Here is a 19,262-nt window from a genome sequence, read left to right as displayed (position 1 = left end):
TACGACTTAAAACCATTTCTTATGTCTAAGGCAGCATGCAGCACAACAGGATTACTAACCTCAAGTAACATGGCTCATTAAATGGATTTTTGAGAAGTAGAGAAGTGTTTTCTAGCAGTTGGAAAAACAAGCTAGGACGGGCACCTTTTCTGAAAGGGGTCCAACTGTGTGGCCCAGGACATTGCGCATTCCCTCTGATGCTGGCTGCTGATCCAATCATTAGGAAAAAAAGAAACTAGGAAAGAGTGGTGAATTGTGTGAAACCAGAAAAGGGAGGCTGATGATTTCAGGGTAGAAAGCTCTGGCCAATAATAATAAAAGACAAAGGAGAAAATTCCAAAGGAGTTTTGAGGAAGGGAAAGTAGACTTTGGAAAAGGCACTTGAGAAAGTTGGAAGGTAGAGCTATTGCTAAAAGGAATTAGGATTTTGTTGGGAATGGCTAAATCCATTTCATCATAAGGAAAGGAGGAGCTGCTGAAGGCACTTGCTCCATAAACAGGATATGCTTAAAAAAAAAAAAAGACATCCTTTAATAGTCATAAAGAGGTAAGGTTAGAAATGGTAGCCTTTGCTTGAAAATGAAATGATCTTTAGAAATGAATAAGCTGTTAAAAAAAAACTTGAGAAATCAAGTTGGTAACACTTATTTTCTCTCTTCTGATTTCTTTCAGCAAAAATATACTTTCAGTTTAGAAAGGTCAGCTTGAGCTTTAATATTTGTAGCTTTTTCTTTTGTTTTGGCATCAACAAATAAAGACAACTTAAGATTCATGGGGGTTTGTTGTTGTTGTTGTCATTTTAATTAAGGAATTTGGTCTCAACAAAATGTACTATCTATATTTTAACCCCGAATTGGTGGCCTTGTCCTTCATCTTTAACAAGAAAGAAAGACTGGAGAGGCAAGGAAAGCAGAACAAGTCAGAACTAACTAGAAGGGTGAATGAAGGAGGGTGGTTCTTGGTAAACCAACCTGCATGTGTCTCCTGATGTTGACACAGGGGATAAGGGGGTAAACTTTTCAGAGAAGGGAGAAGGGCAATCCAGGTCACTATCTTTCTCAGTGGAGCAGAGTGGTGCCCGTATCTCCTTGTTTTTCAGCTTGGAGGATACACTGTCCTCAAAGACATCATCATCCCCCATATCATCTGAGCAGAAGCCTGTGCTCCCCACCAACACACTGGAAGATTTAGCTGCCAGCAAGCCAGCAGAGCAGCTTTCCAGCTCATGGAACTTGTGCAAACTGCTGGTGCTTGAACTGTGAGAGAAGGAAAAGAGGTAACAGAGCAATCGTTTGCTTTTCAAGGCTGCCTCATTATCTGCTTTCTCTTCAAGGGATGGGATGGTGAAACTCCCTTGGTTGGCTCCTATTCCAAAGGTGCTTGAATGATTGGCTGAAAATGATGGGACATATGAGTGTTTATAATTGCCAAAAACAAGAGGCTTCAGATTGAGAATCTGTTTTTCCTTATGGTGAAATTTGTTCATCCTGAGGCACTGGTCTTGAGGTGGTGCTAATTTTCCTTCAGAATAAGTTCTTTCTACACAGTCAAAATTCTCCATAGTATTCTGGGCCTTCTCGACCACATCATTGAGGGACTTGGAGAACTTGAGAGTTCTTCTGGCTTTGGTATTCTTAGGAGGCTTTAAGGCCTGGATCCATTCTGGACCAGAGGAGTTTTTCTTTGAGGCCTGTAATGTGTCTTTACAGATCACTGTCACAGTGACCCCTTGTGTCAGAGAACTCTGGCAGAGAGCAGATTTCAAGACAACAGCTGACTGCACGGGACTGTGATGACAACATTCAGAAAACACTGCACTGGAACTGCATGCAGAACAGTGGAATAAAAGGACAGAAAGTAAAAACAATTAAAAAAGAGAAAACAGATATATCAAAGTGAAGAAATGAGAATAGTGTGATAACATGGCAAGCAAACAGTGCACAAAATCAGCATTAAAAGTGTGAATCAAATGTATACTGATCAAAAAGTTAGAAAATGATGAAGCAAAGCACAATGGTGCTTTTCAGGACATATTTTTCAAGAAGAACTGTCCTTCAATGTGGATCCTAGCGGGTCTACAAGCAATACTCTACCTGCAGATGTCTTGGTTAGATGGGGTAACAGATGTGCGAGAGAAGCCATGGGGAGCTGATGGGCATGTTGGACTTCCAGCCTGCAAGATAACATCACCAGTTAGCTTCAGAATCAAAGTAGAGAGAACAGCTCTCCTGACACCTTTTGTGACTGAAGTAGTGAACAATGCTACTGGGAACTTTTAACTCTGTTCAATAAACGATGTTGATATAAATGAGAGTGTGCACATGAACCTCTTTTCTTACCTCCCAACTTCAAGGGTATGGCTACTCCCTCCCACAGTTATGCCTTATAACCTCTCTGAGCTGCTGTAGTTGAAAAACAGCCAAGCTTCTGTGAGTCTCTGAACCTAGCTAGGCTAGTTTAATTCAGATGACACACCTAGCATCAGTCACCTTCATATCATGATCATCTGGAGCAGGGCTTTAGTAAAGGTAAACCTCAAGAAAATATGAAAAAATAACCCCAACAATATGATCACCTTTTATAACACAGAAAACCAACTGAAATCATGGAACACTAATGAAGTGTAGAAGATTTTAGCTAATTCTGTATAAGCCATATATAGGTTTTTTACCCTAGAAAATCTCAAGTTATATAAATCCACCCCTAAGTCAACTTAACCAATCCAGTTTTTATTAAGCATTTATATCTGGCTAGAAAATTCTTTTTAGATGGCAACGAATGGGAATCTGAAGGGGCACTCATAAATCATGGAAAGGCCGAATAACTTATGGTACATAAGTGAAATGGAATACAACTGTCCTGAAAGCAATGATGAAAGAGATAGGTTTGGAGAAACCTGAGAAGACTTGTGTAAACTGCGACAGTGTGAAAGAAAGAGAGTAAAGACAACAAACTAAACAATGACAACATGGTTAAAAATGAACAACTTTGTAATGAGCAACCATGATTCCAGAGCACTAACGACCAATCTCATGACAGAGAGGCAAAGGACTCAAAAGTGCAGAATGAGACACATTTGCGGGGGTGGGGGGGAGACATGGTCAATGCAGAAAGTTGCTTTTGTTTGACTATGTGTTTGTAACAAGGGTTTCATTTTTTTTGTCATTCCCACTGCGGTGGGAGGGAGAGAAGGCAATTTTTTTATTTGGAAAAATATATATATATATTATGATGCACATAATATCATGTATAAATATATTATTTAAGGACCTGCAAGCAATTTATGAGCACTTTATCTTAAAGATATTATTCATCTTTTTGCTTTTCAAATTTTTACTCCTTTCTTTTTATCTTTCTAAATATAGTACTCCCTTGTCCCATATCAGAGAGCCATAATTTAGGAACAAGAATAAAAAAATAGACAAAAAAGCAGTTGAGCAAGCTAATGAACATATCAACCAAGTCTGACAATATTTATAATGTTTTGCATCCACAGACATCCATCTCTTCAAAGAATCATTAATAAGGTCAGTATATTTTCTAATCTTGTAATCAGTGCCACTACTAATTTTTAAAATAAAATTTCATATTTACAAAATTCTGCCATTTCCCTCAAAACATGCAAGCACATGTTTCAACAATCCGGCTAGCAGCTTCTGTGGGGGTGTAAGATCCACCCACAGCCAGCACCACCCAGAAAGCTGCCAACAGCACAGGTTCTTTTGATCTTCTTAACTAAGGAAAGCAAGGCGAAGGGGTTGACAAGTTTACTTTAATCCAGCATACAGACAGCATTCACTTAGTTCAGGGGAAAAAGCCAGCATCCTGAACTTCAGAACAAAATACAAACAAATTACAAATATCAACAGACAGACCCAATACAATTCATAGTTACCAACATCTAGGTTCAGCCCGGGAGCTCAGAACAAGGGCTGGCCCAGAGTCACGCGCCACCACTGCTGTGGCAAAGAGCTCCAAAGAACAGACAGCCAACCCCTGGTTTTTATATCTTTTTCAGCATCAGGGGTGAGTCATACATGCGACTCACCCACGTGACCTAGAATCGTCACAAAGAGGCGATCTTAAACCCACGTGGTCTAAAAGCCTCTTCTCTCCCAGACATGTAAACTAGGCCCTCCCTGGAGTCAGCCCCACCTTGGGCCCCACCTTAGTTGCCAATCCACACCCACTAAGGTTTTACACCTAATAGGGGTTTGGGCCTGGGGCTTAGCACCTAGTAAAGGCTCAATGAATTACTCAAAGGGAACAAAAGCCAAACTATTCAAGGGCACTTGTTGAACTAAGTGCTAAGGAGCCCATTTTTGCTTACTAACACAGCACATGGAGAGAGGGAGAGGGAAAAGGAGAGGGAGAAGAGGGGAGAGAGAGAGATGGGGAGAGAAGGAGAGAGAGAGAGAGAGGGAGGGAGGGGGAGAGAGAGAGAAGCAGGCTTTCTCCTAGTTTTTCCATTCTCAGGTTTTCATATCTCTGGTCATATACTCTTACATACACTATTTCATTATATTATTAGTACTGAAAATTGATTTCAAGTCTCAGATTAGCTCCTTAACACGTGTATATTTTAAAATGCAAAGGCTGAAAGTCAACATATTTAAAAATATAATATAAACTATTACTCAGAAAGCACTGCATTATTGTATAGAAATAACTGCTTGCTAATAACTAAAATAATTTATCATGAAATAATTAACAAAGTCATAACAAAAAAGAATGCCTGGTTAAAGATTTAAAATTTCAATAATTTTATTTCATTCTCCAAGTATTGGGATAAGATGTGAATTGTAACTTTTTGAAAAACATTAACATTAAATGTATCTCTGCCGGACATCATTAATACATTAATGACTCCATACTCATCAATATGGACAGTGTTACCAGTTGTGTAGGTAATCCACATTTCATTCTCTAAGATTCTTGTCCATGTCCTTGAACAAATAATTATAGAAGACCTACCTAATGCACCCGAAGATAGGCTAGGTTTTAACACTGCTTGGGCACCAAAGGGGATGACGTAGGGAGAGGGAAGAAGCATTTATTGAACTTTACTACGTGCCTAATATGTGCTAGACATTGTGTTAAGATATTTACAATTATCTCATTTGATGAGTCAGGCAGTTAATAAATATTTATTAAACACTTATCTATGTGTCAGGCACTATGTTAAGCACTGAAGATACAAAGAAAGGCAAGAATACAGCTCCTGTATTCAAGGACTCACAGTCTAATGGGGGAGATAACATGCTAACAAGACATATACAGGATAAATTGGAGATAATCAACAGAGGGAAGGCACTAGCATTAAGGGAGCCCAGGAAAGGCTTCCTGTAGTCAAGATGGGATTTTAGCTGGGACTTGAAGGGAACCATGAGGCAGAAAGGAAGAGGCAGAGTCCTCCAAGCATGGGGGGGGACTAGTCAAAATATCTGGAGTCTGGAGATGGAGTGTCTTCTGGAAGGAACAGCAAGAAGACTGGTGTCACTAGATCCCAGAGAAAAGGATGGGGAGTAAGGTGTAAGAAGCTTGAAAGGAGGGGAAAGAGGAGGTGAGAAGGAGGTTTCAAGTTATGAAGGGCTTGGCACCAAACAGAGGATTTTCTATATGATCTTCGAAGGGATAGGGAGGCAGTGGAATTGAGTGAGAGTATGTGTGTGAGATGAGAGAGAGAAAGAGAGGGGGAAGGAGGGAGAAAGAGAGAGGGAAAGAAACCTAAGCTTTAAGAGAAGTGAAAAGAAACAGGTCATGATCAGAAAGGGGAATTTCAGAGTTCATGATCACGGAAGAAGTGCATTTGTGGGTGATGGCAAGATCAAGGGTATGAGGATCTCTGTGTGTGGTTGTGGTACAGTAGAGGAGCAGCTCATGGGAAAACAACAAATTGAAGGTCTGGTAGGTATTTGGGGGAGTATCACTAGCTGAAGCTCCCAAATATGAGTACTGACAGCAGGAATCAGAGAGTAAAGACTGTGAGTCAAGCACTGTACTCACTGAGGAAAGAAGGCAAGCATACAGGAAGCTGATAAAGAGCTACCAGAATTTTAACTGGGTGGTATATATAGTTGCATGAACTTCAAAGGTAGAAAAGTTACTGAATAATGGCGGTAGAAGATGAGCTTGGAAACAGCAATGGGGGGGCAGAGAGTGCTATATTTCTCCTGCGCTCTGACCAATAAGTAGTGAGCAATGAGTGAAAGTAAAACCAGGGCTGGAAAGGATAGCCAGAGAAGCTGTGTGATCAGGAGACTGGGAAAGGAAAATATTTAAGAAGAAAGCAGATGTTACTTCTAGAACAAGTATTACAGAGAGTACAATGAAAAAGGTGGGTAGCTTTAGAGGGAACATTGGGGAGCTTGGTTGAGAGAAATGGGAATAAGGGAATGGACAGTGTGGGACCAAGAAGGGGATCTGAGTAGTGACAGTTAGGCATTCAGTGAATTCACTGGGATGGGGAGGGTATGACTGGATGGAGTAGTTTAGTCACTGACAGACTAGGGGTTTGGCCTCAGATGGAGTCATTTGAGGGTGCTGGGCTGTTAAGAGGAGGGGCTAGTGAAGGAAGATGGAATGGCAGTGAACTCCTTCCTCTGTAGACAGGTCAGGTCAGCTCAGCACACAGGCAGTAGGAGAAAGATGGGATGGCTCTTCTCTGTCTTACGTTGGCAGAAGGGGTCTCCTTCCCGAAGTCAAGTAGGAAGAATTTAGCTTAGGAATCCACAAACAAAATGGCAGATTTTCAAGTATTTTTTTTTACTCCTTAGTAATATTTTTTAAAAATGTTCTTATTGATGTACTTGTTTCTTATATTACCATAGCTGCCCCAGTAATCCTTCCTTCACCTTCCCAGAAAGTCACCCAATAGTGTTATTAAGACAAAAGAAAAGAAAAAGAAAGGGGGGAAATGGCATAACTGATTAATACAATGAAAAAAATCTGAAAATATGTATAACATTTGTGGGCTTCCCAAGTCTACAAAGGCGTAGGATGTGTCTTTTCATATCTCTTTTACAATTCTGCAACATTCATTTTTGATGTTATCAGAGGTTGTTTTTTTCCATTTACATTCTTGTGGCCACTGTGTATATTTTTCTTGGCTCTGTTTATTTCATTCTGCATCAGGTCATGTAACTCTTTCCATATTTCTATGTATTTCATTACATTCATCATATCTTACAACACAGTAATATTTTATTACATTCATGTACCACAATTTGTTTAGCCCTTCCCAAATCAATGGTCATCTATTTGTTTGCAATTCTTGGCTATTATAAAAAGCACTGCTATAAATAATTTTGTGTATGTGGGAACTTTCTTTTATCAATGGCCTCCTTGGGGTATAAACTTAGTAATGGAATCTCTGGGTCAAAGGATATGGACATTTTAATATTACTCAATATCTTTCCCCAAAACCCTCCCCCCTCTCCTAACATCCCTATTTCTTGTCAAGAGCAATACCACCCTCCCAAGTTCTTCATGCTAGCAACGTAAGATGTCATCTTTAATCCGACATTATCTCTCAAGCCCCATATCCAATTTGTTGCCAAGGTCTGTTGATCTCAGCTCTGCCACATCTCTTAATATGCCTCCTTGTCTCTTCTAACACTGCCACCACCCTGATCCAGGCTCTGATCGTCTCCTAGTTACTGTTGCAATAGTCCTCTGGTTAGTCTGCCTGCCCCAAGTTTCTTCCCCATACTGCTTCCTCCCCCATTCATCCACCAAAGTGATTTTCCTAAAGTGTAGGTCTGATCCTGTCACCCTCCCTCTCTGCCACCTCCTACACCCACTGAATAAACTCTATTGGTTCCCTATTGTCTCCAAGATCAATTACAAATTCTCTGCTTAGCATTCAAAGCCCTTCATAACATAGCCCCACCTCCCTACCATTACACTCTTCTTACATCTTACTCCTTATCACCTATTCTTCAACCCAGTGACACTGGTCTCCTTACTCTTCCATAAACAAGGCACTCCCTCTTCTCAGCTCTGGGTATTTTCTCTGACTATCCTCCATGCCTGAAATGCTTTCCCTCATCATCTCTACCTCTCGGCTTCCCTTAAGTTTCAGCTACAAACCCATCTTCTATAGGAAGTCTTTTTTCAATCCCTCTCAATTTCTAGCACCTTCCCTCCTTTGATTATTACCTACTTATCTTATACACAGCTTGTCTGTAACTGGTTGCTTGTTGTCTCTCCCATTAGATTGTGAACGCCTTGAGGGCAAGGTCTATCTTTTGCTGCTGCTTCTTTTTTTTTTTTTAATCCTCAGCATTTAGCACAGTGCCTGGTGTATAACAGTCACTTAATCAATGTTTACTGACTAACTCTTACTTGTATGATTCCAAATTGTTTTCCAAAATGGCTGCACCAATTCACAGCTCAAGGTACTAGGACCATCCCACAACTCCAACACTATTACCGTCTTTGGTCATCTTTGCCTATTTGCAAGGTGAAAGGTTAGGATCGTTTTGATTTATATTTCTCTTATTAGTAATGGTTTGGAGAATTCTTTTATGTGGTCATTAACATATTATAATTATTCTGAGTTTTTTTGTTTCATATCCTTTTACCAATTATTGGGGAATGTCTATTGGTTATACACACACATGTGAATACATACATGTATGTGTATGTTTATCTTTTTTTATTAATTCAAATTAGTTAATGCTTTATCTGTTTTATTCTCTCTCCCCAAAAAAGCTCCTGGTATTATTTATTAGTTCAATGGTGTTTTTTACTTTCAATTTTAGGAATCTTACCTTTTATTTTCCGAGTTTCTATTTTGGTATTCAATTATTAAGGAGTTTTTAATTTCTTGGTTTTCTATTTTTTCAAGTTGTATGCCCAATTCATTGATCTGCTCTTTCTTTCTTTAAATGATGTAAGCATTTAAAGATAAAAAATTTCCCCTAAGTATTACTTTGGCTGCACCATACAAATTTTGGTATATTGTCTCACTGTAGTCATTATTTTTAATAAAATCACTGACTGCTTCTATGATTTGTCTTTTTACCCACCCATTATTTAAAATGAAGTTATTCAGTTTTAATTAATTATTAATTTATGCTTCAAAGGCTCTTTTTAAAATCTAATTTTTATCACATCATGGTCAGGAAAAGTATGCATTTAAGATTTCTGCTTTTCTGTTGCTGTTTGTCAGGTTTTTATGCCCCACTATATGATCAATTGTTGTGAAAGTGTCATGCACAGCTGAGAAATAGGTATATATACGTCTAGAGGGGCCAGCTCTGAGAAAGTCCATTCTGGGATAAGATACAGGCCAGGTTTTCCCTGAAGCCTGTTCTTACCCTTGGGCTGATAACTCAGCACATGGGCTCTCCAAACCCCGCCTCGGCACACACGTGCTCTCTCCAAAACCTCCACAGCACCATGTGGTAAACACCACCCGTGGGCTATTAACAAAATATTGTTTAAGGCAAAAGGGGAACAAAGCACGAGGAAGTCATGCAATGCAAACGTTTTCGCACGTGAACTTGTTGATCTGCTTGCCTAAAAAAGTATATAAGCTGATCCCTCAGTTTAATAAACGGAGCTGTCCTTTACTCTTCTGCCTAGCCCATGTATTCTTTTCACTCTCTGCGGCTTTTGGCCATCTCCGGCCAATTCGGCGCCACAGCCGCTGATGGCATATATGCCTTTCTATTTCCATTGATCCAGAGATCTATCATATCCAACTTTTCTAAAATTCTATTTATCTCTTTAATTTCTTTCTTCTTTATTTTATGGCTAGATCATGGTTAGACCCCCTGAGGGTCTTCCCCTCTCAGTTTGATTTTTTTTTTAATTAAAGTGGCCATCCCTTTTTAGAGGCCTATTCACTAAATGGGCATTACCTCACTCAAAGTGAGGCCTTAGCCTAAAAGGGCCAGGGTCTCCCACTGCATCTTGGGTCATCTCCAGTCATCCTGATACCTGGCCACTGGACCCAGATGGCTTTGGAAAGAAAGCGAGGCTGGTGACCTTGCACAGCCCTCCCTCACTCAAATTAAAGTCAACGCACATCATGTCATCATTTCCCTCATGTCATGGTCCTCTCTGAAAACAAAGGGCAAACACAACAACAATGGTTTGAGAGGAATAAATTGAATTCTCCCACTATTATAGTTTTATTGTCTATTTCCTCCTGTAACTCATTTAACTTTTCCTTTAAGAAGTTAGATACTATGTTGTTTGGTGCACATGTTCATTACTAATATTAATTTACTGTCTATAGTACCTTTTAACAAAATTTAATTTCCCTCATCACTTTTAATTAGGTCTATTTTTGCTTCTGCTTTCTCTGAGATCCTGCCACTTCTGCCCTGTTTTTCCACTGAAGTATACTAGCTTCTGCTCCAGCCTTTTATTTTAACTCTCTATGTATCTTTCTGCTTCAAATGTGTTTCTTATAAAACAACATACTGTTGAATTCTGTTGGATTCTAATCCATTCTGCTAACCTCTTTTGTTTTATGGGCAAGGTCATCCCATTCACATTCAGTTATGATTACTGTGTATTTCTCTCCATCCCATTCACTTATATTTATCCTTTCTTTTTTTAACCTTGTACCCTCTTTGTGAGTTTCTTTTGCTTCTGTTCATATATCTTGAATACCAAACTTTTATCAGAGAAACTTACACAGAGATTTTTTCCCTATTTGATTCCTTCATATCTTGGGTACATTAATTTTATGCAGAAGCTTTTCAGTTTTATGTAGTCAAAGTTCTCTCTTTTATCTTTTGTAACTGCCTCTACTCTCTGTTTAGTTAACAATATATCTCCTACCCATAGTTCTGAGAAGTATATAATCTGTTTCTCTTCTTATTTTTTAATACTATGATCTTTAATATTAGTCATATATCTATTTAAAATGTATTATAGAATACAGTGTAAGGTATTGGAGTGGGTCTAATTTCTGCCAGAATGCTTTCCGGTTTTCTCAGGAGTTTTTTTTTTTTAAAATCAAATAGGGAGTTCTTTCCTAAGTAATTTATGTTTTTTTCTTATCAAACACTAGGTTACTGAGTTGATTTTGTTTCTGTTTCTCCCTTGTCTAATCTGTTCCACAGATCCTCCTCTCTACTTTTAAATAGTACCAGATGGTTTTGATGACTGTTGCTTTTTAAAATACTCCAAAGTCTGGAAGTCCTATCCCCCTTTGTCCCTCCTATAGTAATTTCATATGTAATTTCTCTTTTTATCTCTTGCTGCTGGGTTTTACTGGTATTATACAGAAATGCTTATGATTTGGTTTAATTTATCTTACATCTTGCAAGTTTCCTGAAGTTAATAACTGTTTCAATTAGGATTTTCTGTTGTTGTTTTTTAGGGTTTTTAGGGTTAAGTACACCATCATTTTCATCTGCAAAAGTGATAATGTTGTTTCTTTTTTAATCTATACTTGTTCCTTTTATTTCTTTTTCTTGTTTTACTGTGATAGCCAGCACTTCTAGTACTATACTATACTGTAAGTGGTTACAGTGGACTGTTCATTTTAACCCTGATTTTATTGGAGAGGATTCTAGTTATTCTCTGTTACATATAATAGCAGCTCTAGGTTTTACATATGTGTGTTTAGCCATTTGCTAACTGATGGGTGTTCCCTTAGTTTTCAGGTCTTTGTCAATAGAAAGCGCCTCTAATCTTTGTATATGTGGGTCCTTTCCCTCTTTCTTTAATCTTTTTGGGGGTATAGGCCAGCATATTGCTGTGTTAAAAGGTAAATATATTTAGCAACTTTTTGGTCACAGATTCAAACTGCTTTCCTGAATGACTGTAACTAATTTTCAGTGCCACTGAAAGTGCATTAATGTGCCTAATTTCATTTTTTTGGAGGGGTCAGCTTCGCTAATCTGATGGCCAACTATTTAATCTTATAGACAAGGATCAGAGGACCAGAGATGTTATTTGCATAAGGTCACAGAGCTGGCAAAAAACTGTGGTAGGATTCAGTGAATTTTTGTGTCTCTTTTAGCATTTGACAAATTCTGTTTTTTAAGGTGTTATTTTTCTTCAGCATTTTTTTTTGGGGCCTCCTTTACCAAGCTGTTAAATTCTCTTCATAATTTTCTTGAATAACTCTTTAGTTGTAGTCAATGCATGTGTTCCTATAATTCTGGTGTCCTCATTCAACATCACATCATATAGGTCTTTCTATCTTTCTTTTTTAGCCTTGTAATTAGTCATTTCTATGTCACTGCTTTATTATATTACTTTATTAGTGATGGTGGTATTATGTGAGCTTGGAGGGGGCAATGGGGAGCAAGGAATATTCCAACTCCACCAATATTTGATTCCAATATTCAACTGCAGTGAATATGGGGGAATGAGTAAAAAGTGCAACCAATGCTGGAAAAGGGTGGCCAGCAAATGGATTCACAAGTGAATTCTACCAAACATTTAAAGAACAATTAACTCTAATACTATGTAAATTATTTGGGAAAATAGGCAAAGAAAGAGTCCTACCAAATTTCTTTTATGATACAAACATGGTGCTGATACCTAAAACAGGAAGAAGTAAAACGGAGAAAGAAAACTATAGACCAATTTCCCTAATGAATACTGATGCAAAAATTTTAAGTGAAATATTAGCAAGGAGATTACAACAATATATTACAAGGTTCATACATATGACCAAGTGGGATTTATACCAGGAATGAAGGGCTGGTTCAATATTGGGAAAACTGTCAGCATAACTGGCCATATCAATAACAAAACCAACAGAAATCATATGATCATCTCCATAGACAAAATACAGTACCCATTCCTAGTAAAAAGACTATTGTACTAGAAATGCTAGCTATAGCAATAAGACAAGAAAAAGAGATTGAAGGAATCAGAACAGGCAATTAGGAAACAAAACTATTACTTTTTGCAGATGATATCAGAGAATCCTAGAGCATCAATTAAAAAATTACTTGAAATAATTAACAACTTTAGCAAAGTGGCATGATATAAAATAAACCCACATAAATCATCATCATTTCTATATATTATCAACAATGTCCAGCAGGAAGAGATAGAAAGAGAAAGTCCATTTAAAATAACTGTAGACAATATAAAATGGTTGGGAGTCTACCTGTCAAGACAAACCCACAAATATGAAACACTTTTCACACAAATAAAGCCAGATCTAAACAATTTGAAAAATATCAATTGCTCATGGGTAGGCTTAGCTAGTAAAAGAAAAATGACAGTTCTACCTAAATTAATTTATTAATCATTGACACACCAATCAAACTGCCAAAAATTATTTTATAGACCTAGAAAAAAATAATAACAAAACTCATCTGGAAGAACAAAAGTTCAAGAATATCAAGGGAATTAATAAAAAAATGCAAAGATCTAAAACTACGTTATAAAGGGGCACCCATCAAAACTATCTAGTGCTGGCTAACAGAGTAGTGGATCAGTGGAATAGATTAGGTACACAAAATGTAACAGTAAATGACTGCAGGATTCTAGTTTTTGATAAGCCCAAAGACTCCATCTTCTGAGATAAGAACTTACTATTTCATTAAAACTGTTAGAAAAACTGGAAAACAGTAAGGCAGAAACTAGGTATAGATCAACATTTTATACTGTATGCCAAGATAAAATCAAAATGGGTAAATGATTTAGACATAATGGGTAATACCATAAGCAAATTAAGAAAGCAAGGAACAGTTTATCTGTCAGATCTACGCGGAAGGGAAGAATTTTTGAACAAATAAGAGCTAGAGAACATTATGAAATGCAAAATGGATAATTTTGATTATATTAAATTAAAAAGGTTCTACACAAACAAAACCAAACTTAGAAGGAAAGCAGAAAGCTGGAAAACAGTTTTTAGAGCAAGTAACTCATTTCTCAAATATACAACGAGTGAAATTTATAAGGATACAAGTCATTTTCCAATTGACAAAGCTATCTATAATCATATGAAAGAATGCTCTAATACCACTTCACTCCTATCAGATTAGCTAATATGACAGAAAAGGAAAATGATAAATGTTGGGCAGGATGTGAGAAAAACTGGGATACTAATGCACTTTTTTTTTTTGCAGGGGGCTGAAGGCAGGGCAATTGGGGTTAAGTGACTTGCCCAAGGTCACACAGATAGTAAGTGTGTCAAGTGTCTGAGGCAAACTTGAACTCAGGTCCTCCTGACTCCAGGGCTGGTGCTCTACTCACTGAGCCACCTAGCTGCCCCTTACTAATGCACTCGGTGGAATCGTGAACTAATCCAACCATTCTGGAGAGCAATTTGGAACTATGCCCAAAGGGCAATAAAACTGTTCAGACTTTTTGATCCATCAATACCACTACTAGGTCTGTATACCAAAGAGAACATAAAAAAGGGGAAAGGACCTACGCATACAAAAATATTTGTAGCAGCACTGTTTGTGGTGGCAAAGAATTAGAAACTGAAGAGATGCCCATCAACTGAGGAATGGCTGAACAAGTTTTGGTATATGAATGTAATAGAATACTATAGTGCTATAAGAAATGACAAGCAGGCTGATTTCAGAAAAATCTGGAAAGATTCACATAAATTGAGGCAAAGTGAAATGAGCAGAACCAGAAGACCACTATACACAGTCACAGCAACATGGTACAAAGACCAATTATAAATGACTCAGCTCTTCTTAGCAATTCAACAAGCCAAGACAATTCCAAAGGACTCATGATGTGAAATGTGATCCACATCCACAGAAAGAACTGGTGGAGTCTGAATGTAGATTGAAGCATACTTTTTTCACTTTCTTTTTTTTTCATGGTTTTTTTTTTCCCTTTTTGATCTGTTTCTTCTTTCACAACATGACTAATATGGAAATATGTTTTACATGGTTGCACATATATAACCTGTATCAAACTGCTTGCCGTTTTAGGAAGTGGGGAGGGGAAGGAAGCAGAGCTAAAAACTTGGGACTCAAAATTTTCTAAAAATGAGTATTTAAAATGGTCTTTACATGTAATCAGAAAAAAATAAAATATGATTTGAAAAATAAAAGAGTGGCCAGGGAAGCTGGGTCATCAGAGAGGAGGTCTCAGGGAGAGTGAAAAGACAGAAGGAGTGGGAAAGGAAAAGATTGAAGATGAAAGGAAGCATACAGTTATCCCTTCCTCATCACGACTTTCCTCATTGTAGTTTTGATATACTGCAGGTTGGCATAAAAAATGAAATGGGAATTTTGGAGGAGTTTTGTGGAAGCCACAGATGACATGCAAAGGCCAGCAGACAAAAAAGAAAAAGTTTAGAAACTCAGAAATATATAAAATACATGAACAGCACTGTATAATATCAACCCAAATTTTATAATAAGGTACTATAAGCACCCCATAAAAGAAAAGAAAAAAATCAGACTTCTTCTCTGGCATGGAGGGCCAAAAAATTTCATGTGGATTTTCCAGATTGCATGGACTGGACTGTCTATTTAATTATATGTCCTAATTTGAACAATTACTCATTCTTCATGAATGTGTTTTTTCCTATGTGTATTCTTAGTCCAGCTTCTTTAAAGTAATCATGAGTCTCCTCTTTTTCCTTCTTTGTTTTATTTGGTGACTGCTCACAGTGTCCAGTAAGATACTATGTATGTTGTTGTGCTTTGTATTCAAAGAGAATGAAAATGACATCACTATATTGAGGTCAATGTATAATGTGTCTGACTGTGACTGATCAGACCAGGTGGGCACAAAGCATCCATATGAACATTTGGAATGGAGACGTCTCTAAATTTGCACATGTCATCTTTCTTTGGAGCTGCAATTCTGCTTTGTCAGAGTACAGTGCCTTCTTTGATGCAGGCACTCCATGCTGGATGGTCGTGTACCAGTGTCTCCCATGTCTTACAATCAAAAGTTCTTCAGAGAGACCTTGAGAGTATCCTTGTATTGCTTCTTCTGACCTCCATGTAAGAGCACTTGCTTCATGTGAGTTCTCCATAAAATAGCTTTTTATGCAAACGTATGTTTGGCATTCAAACAACATGGCCAGTCCATTGAAGTTGCACTCTCTGCAATAGAGTTTGAATGCTTGGCAGCTGAGCTCAAGAAATGATTTCAGTGTCTGGTACTCTATTTTGCAAGGCAATCTTCAGAATCTTCCTGAGATAACTGAATAGAAACAATTCAATTTCCTGGCATGGTGTTGGTATACTGTCTAGGCTTTGAAAGCAAACAAACAACGAAGTTAGCACAACAAGCTCTGTAGACCTTCAATTTGGTAGGTTGTCTAATATATCTTCTCTCCTACACTTTACTTTGGAAACTCTCAAACACTGAGTCACCTCTGGTAATGTGTGTGTCAACCTCTTCATCTGTATGTACATCTCTGGAAAGTATACTGCCAAGGTAAGTGAACTCATCCACAACATTCAGTATTGCTCCATCTGCTGTAACCAATGGTTCCACATATGGATGGTGGTAAGGTGCTGGTGGCAGAAAATCGATTCATGCTTTGTTGTACCTTAGCCTCAGAGGCTGCACTGAGTACATAATCATCTGAGAACAAAAAGTCACGCAGCTACACTCCCCCTCCACTTTAGTCTTGGCTCGCAGCCTTTTCAATTTAAATAATTTACCATCAATGTGGTAGCTAACTGTGATGTCATTTTCATCGTTGAAGGTATCTGATAACATCACTGAAAACACGATGTCCTCTCTATTACCTTCTTTTGATAATACTGTCCATAATTTGTCTAATTATCTGGCATCCTCCCTGTTTTCAAATATCTTGAAAACTGACCCCTGCAATGCCTTCAAAATTGGATTATGTCTAGCGCCAATTTTTTCTATTTCACTGGTCAGGTCTAACCACTCTTCCTATTTTTATCTTAAATGACATCCACACTTCGTTAAAAAGCACAACGGGGACCAGGGGACCAGAAATCCTGGTTCAACAATTCAACAAAGATTTATCAAGCACCAACTATGTGCCAGGCACTGAACCAGGTGCTAGGGATGCAAATGTAAACATAAAATAGTCCCTGTCTTCAAGGAATGTATAGTCCACTGGTGACAGGAGGCACAATATAACATTTACAGAGACTAGTAAATGCAAAACTTTTTCTGGAGGGAGAGAAGGCTAACAAACTAGAGCAAATCAAGAAAGGCTTTGTAGGAGAGACTGTACTTCATCTAGACACTGAAAGAAGTTCATAGAGTATACTCCAGTAAAGAGCCTGCACAAAGACATGGAGACAGAAAACCAAATTTCAGGAATAGCTCTTAGGCAAGGTTAGATGGAACATGGTGTTTTTAAAGCCATAAGCTTAGAAAAGTAGGTCAGAAATAGATTGAGAAGAATTTTATTTGCTAGGTTAAGGAATTTACATTTATCCTAGATGACGCTGAAAATTTTGGAGCAGAGGAGAAGCAAAATAAAAAAAAAATGTCCTTGGGGTAACCTGGCTAAATTGGACCCCATGCCAAGCTTTCTATAGGCTTATTTTCCCATCTTTATATTCTAAATGTATGTTACTAGTGGCAGCCACATTCTTGGCAAATTAAAAAAAAATCTGCCACTCAGTGGCCAATTGAACTAGGTTTTAGGTGTTCATTGGGGCCTTACTCAAAACCCAGAACTTGTTCATTATAGGTACAGCTTTCAATAACCCAAATATAAAATAAGACTAAACTGTAACAGAAAAGAAACAGCTAGTTACAGATATGGGAATCACTTCATAATTAGGAGTAGTTAGACCACATACTTAAGGTCAAAGATAAAAATGTAAAGAGTCTAAAGAAAACAATACTGCATTCAGTTACAGCAATTCTAACTTCGAATATTCAAACAAGCTATTAATGGTGAAAAATTGGAAATGGACAAAGGAAAAGGTATTGGCATGGACGTTTACTGTCTCCTGTAGAACCCTATAAAGCAACTAATGAGATACAAGCCACAAGAGCCCAGGAGTCACCTTAACCACTAAAGAGTTTAATTTGTCAATCAGAAAGACAAGGCTGCCACTAGTAACATACGTTTAGAATATAAACATTTTAAATGTTGTAGAGAAAGACAGTGTAAGATTATAGGTGGTATCTTCTCACAAAATACTGGACAAAGGTGAAAAGGAAAATAAGTCTGTGGAAAGCTTGGCAGGAGGCCCAATTTAGCCAGGTCACCCAAGGATATTTATCTGATTTTTGCCACTTCTCTGCTCTATGAAAACAATGGAGTCATATTATGAGAGACTTTCTCTCTATATACTTACCTGAACCAAATCCCCCCAAATACATTATGATTAAATGAGGAAAGTCAACTCTTTGACAGTTTTAATAATGGTAATTATTAGTGAAGGGCAGAAATATTAATGAAACCTTCAAAAAGATACTATTATAACTAAAAGGATTCATTTTAAAATATCACTAAAAATATCTAGATGATGGTAGATGGTAGATAGAAATGGAACACAAATTATTTCTTTAATTTTAAACCACCTTCCACTAAAAATGCTGCCTCTCAGCTGCCTTGTAAGTAGCATGAAAAACTAAACTTTTTAGTTAGTTTTAAAATTTGAATAGAAATATAGTGCCTTTGCCTGGTGAGACAAAGACTCTTTTCACCATGCACTGATAAGCTTGTCTATGATAAACTGCAATGAGTAATCTTGCAAATATGCATGTTTCAATAAATTAAGGCAATGACTGCTATTCCCAGGTAGACAGAATTCTCTCTCCATATGCTTTCAGGCACTTGGAAACTTAGGCTCTTAATGTTATATATCTTAAGAAAACCTAATTTATAAAAAATATGAATTATCAAAACAGATAAAGTAGCATATGTGCTTTGCTATGACATATAACAATTCTCTTGTGTTTTAATACTTCCTTTGGATATATACTTTTCTGATATAATTACAGTGATTTGATCTTTTAAAATTCATTTTACTAAAAATTAAGGTACATCTCCACTACACAAAGCAGGGTATGCTCCATAACTACGTGTTAGTTGATCCAAAAGACAATAACTTTATCCTCTTTAATTAAGCATTACCACATTATCTAAAAACTTAAAGTTCATGAGAATCTTCTAAAGACAATATATAAAAGAAATAATCTCTACATTGTTACTGAGCCACTTTAAGCTATTAATCCAGCCCGAGTTCATGATTGTCATTCAAATAGGCTTAACTGATGGACCAGAACTTGCAGGCAGCACAAAAGCATTTCCAGAGGGCTCTGGAGTCTGTTGGACTTCTCCAGGAGACTGAGATAGTTCATCCATAGATACTATATTTTGATATTCTGCTTGGTATTTTATT

General features: G+C 37.5%; 1 protein-coding gene across 7 annotated transcripts in view; it reads right to left on the bottom strand.

Moving 5' to 3' along the window:
* Positions 1–19,262, bottom strand: part of MARCHF8 (membrane associated ring-CH-type finger 8) — a 108,520-nt gene that overhangs the window by 12,981 nt on the left and 76,277 nt on the right. For 6 of the 7 annotated variants that reach the window (XM_036734472.1, XM_036734470.1, XM_036734473.1 and 3 more), the window contains 2 exons: positions 2,094–2,173; positions 972–1,823 (listed from right to left, as the gene is read on the bottom strand). In XM_036734472.1, the coding sequence (XP_036590367.1) occupies positions 972–1,823; positions 2,094–2,173 (932 nt within the window). The remainder of the gene's footprint in view (positions 1–971; positions 1,824–2,093; positions 2,174–19,262) is intronic. The other variant, XM_036734476.1, reaches the window with a different exon arrangement.

Source organism: Trichosurus vulpecula, chromosome 8 (assembly GCF_011100635.1).
Source record: "Trichosurus vulpecula isolate mTriVul1 chromosome 8, mTriVul1.pri, whole genome shotgun sequence".
In the NCBI taxonomy this organism is placed as follows: domain Eukaryota; kingdom Metazoa; phylum Chordata; class Mammalia; order Diprotodontia; family Phalangeridae; genus Trichosurus; species Trichosurus vulpecula.
Note: the sequence above shows the minus strand (reverse complement) of the source record. Positions and strands in the feature narration are given on the sequence as shown.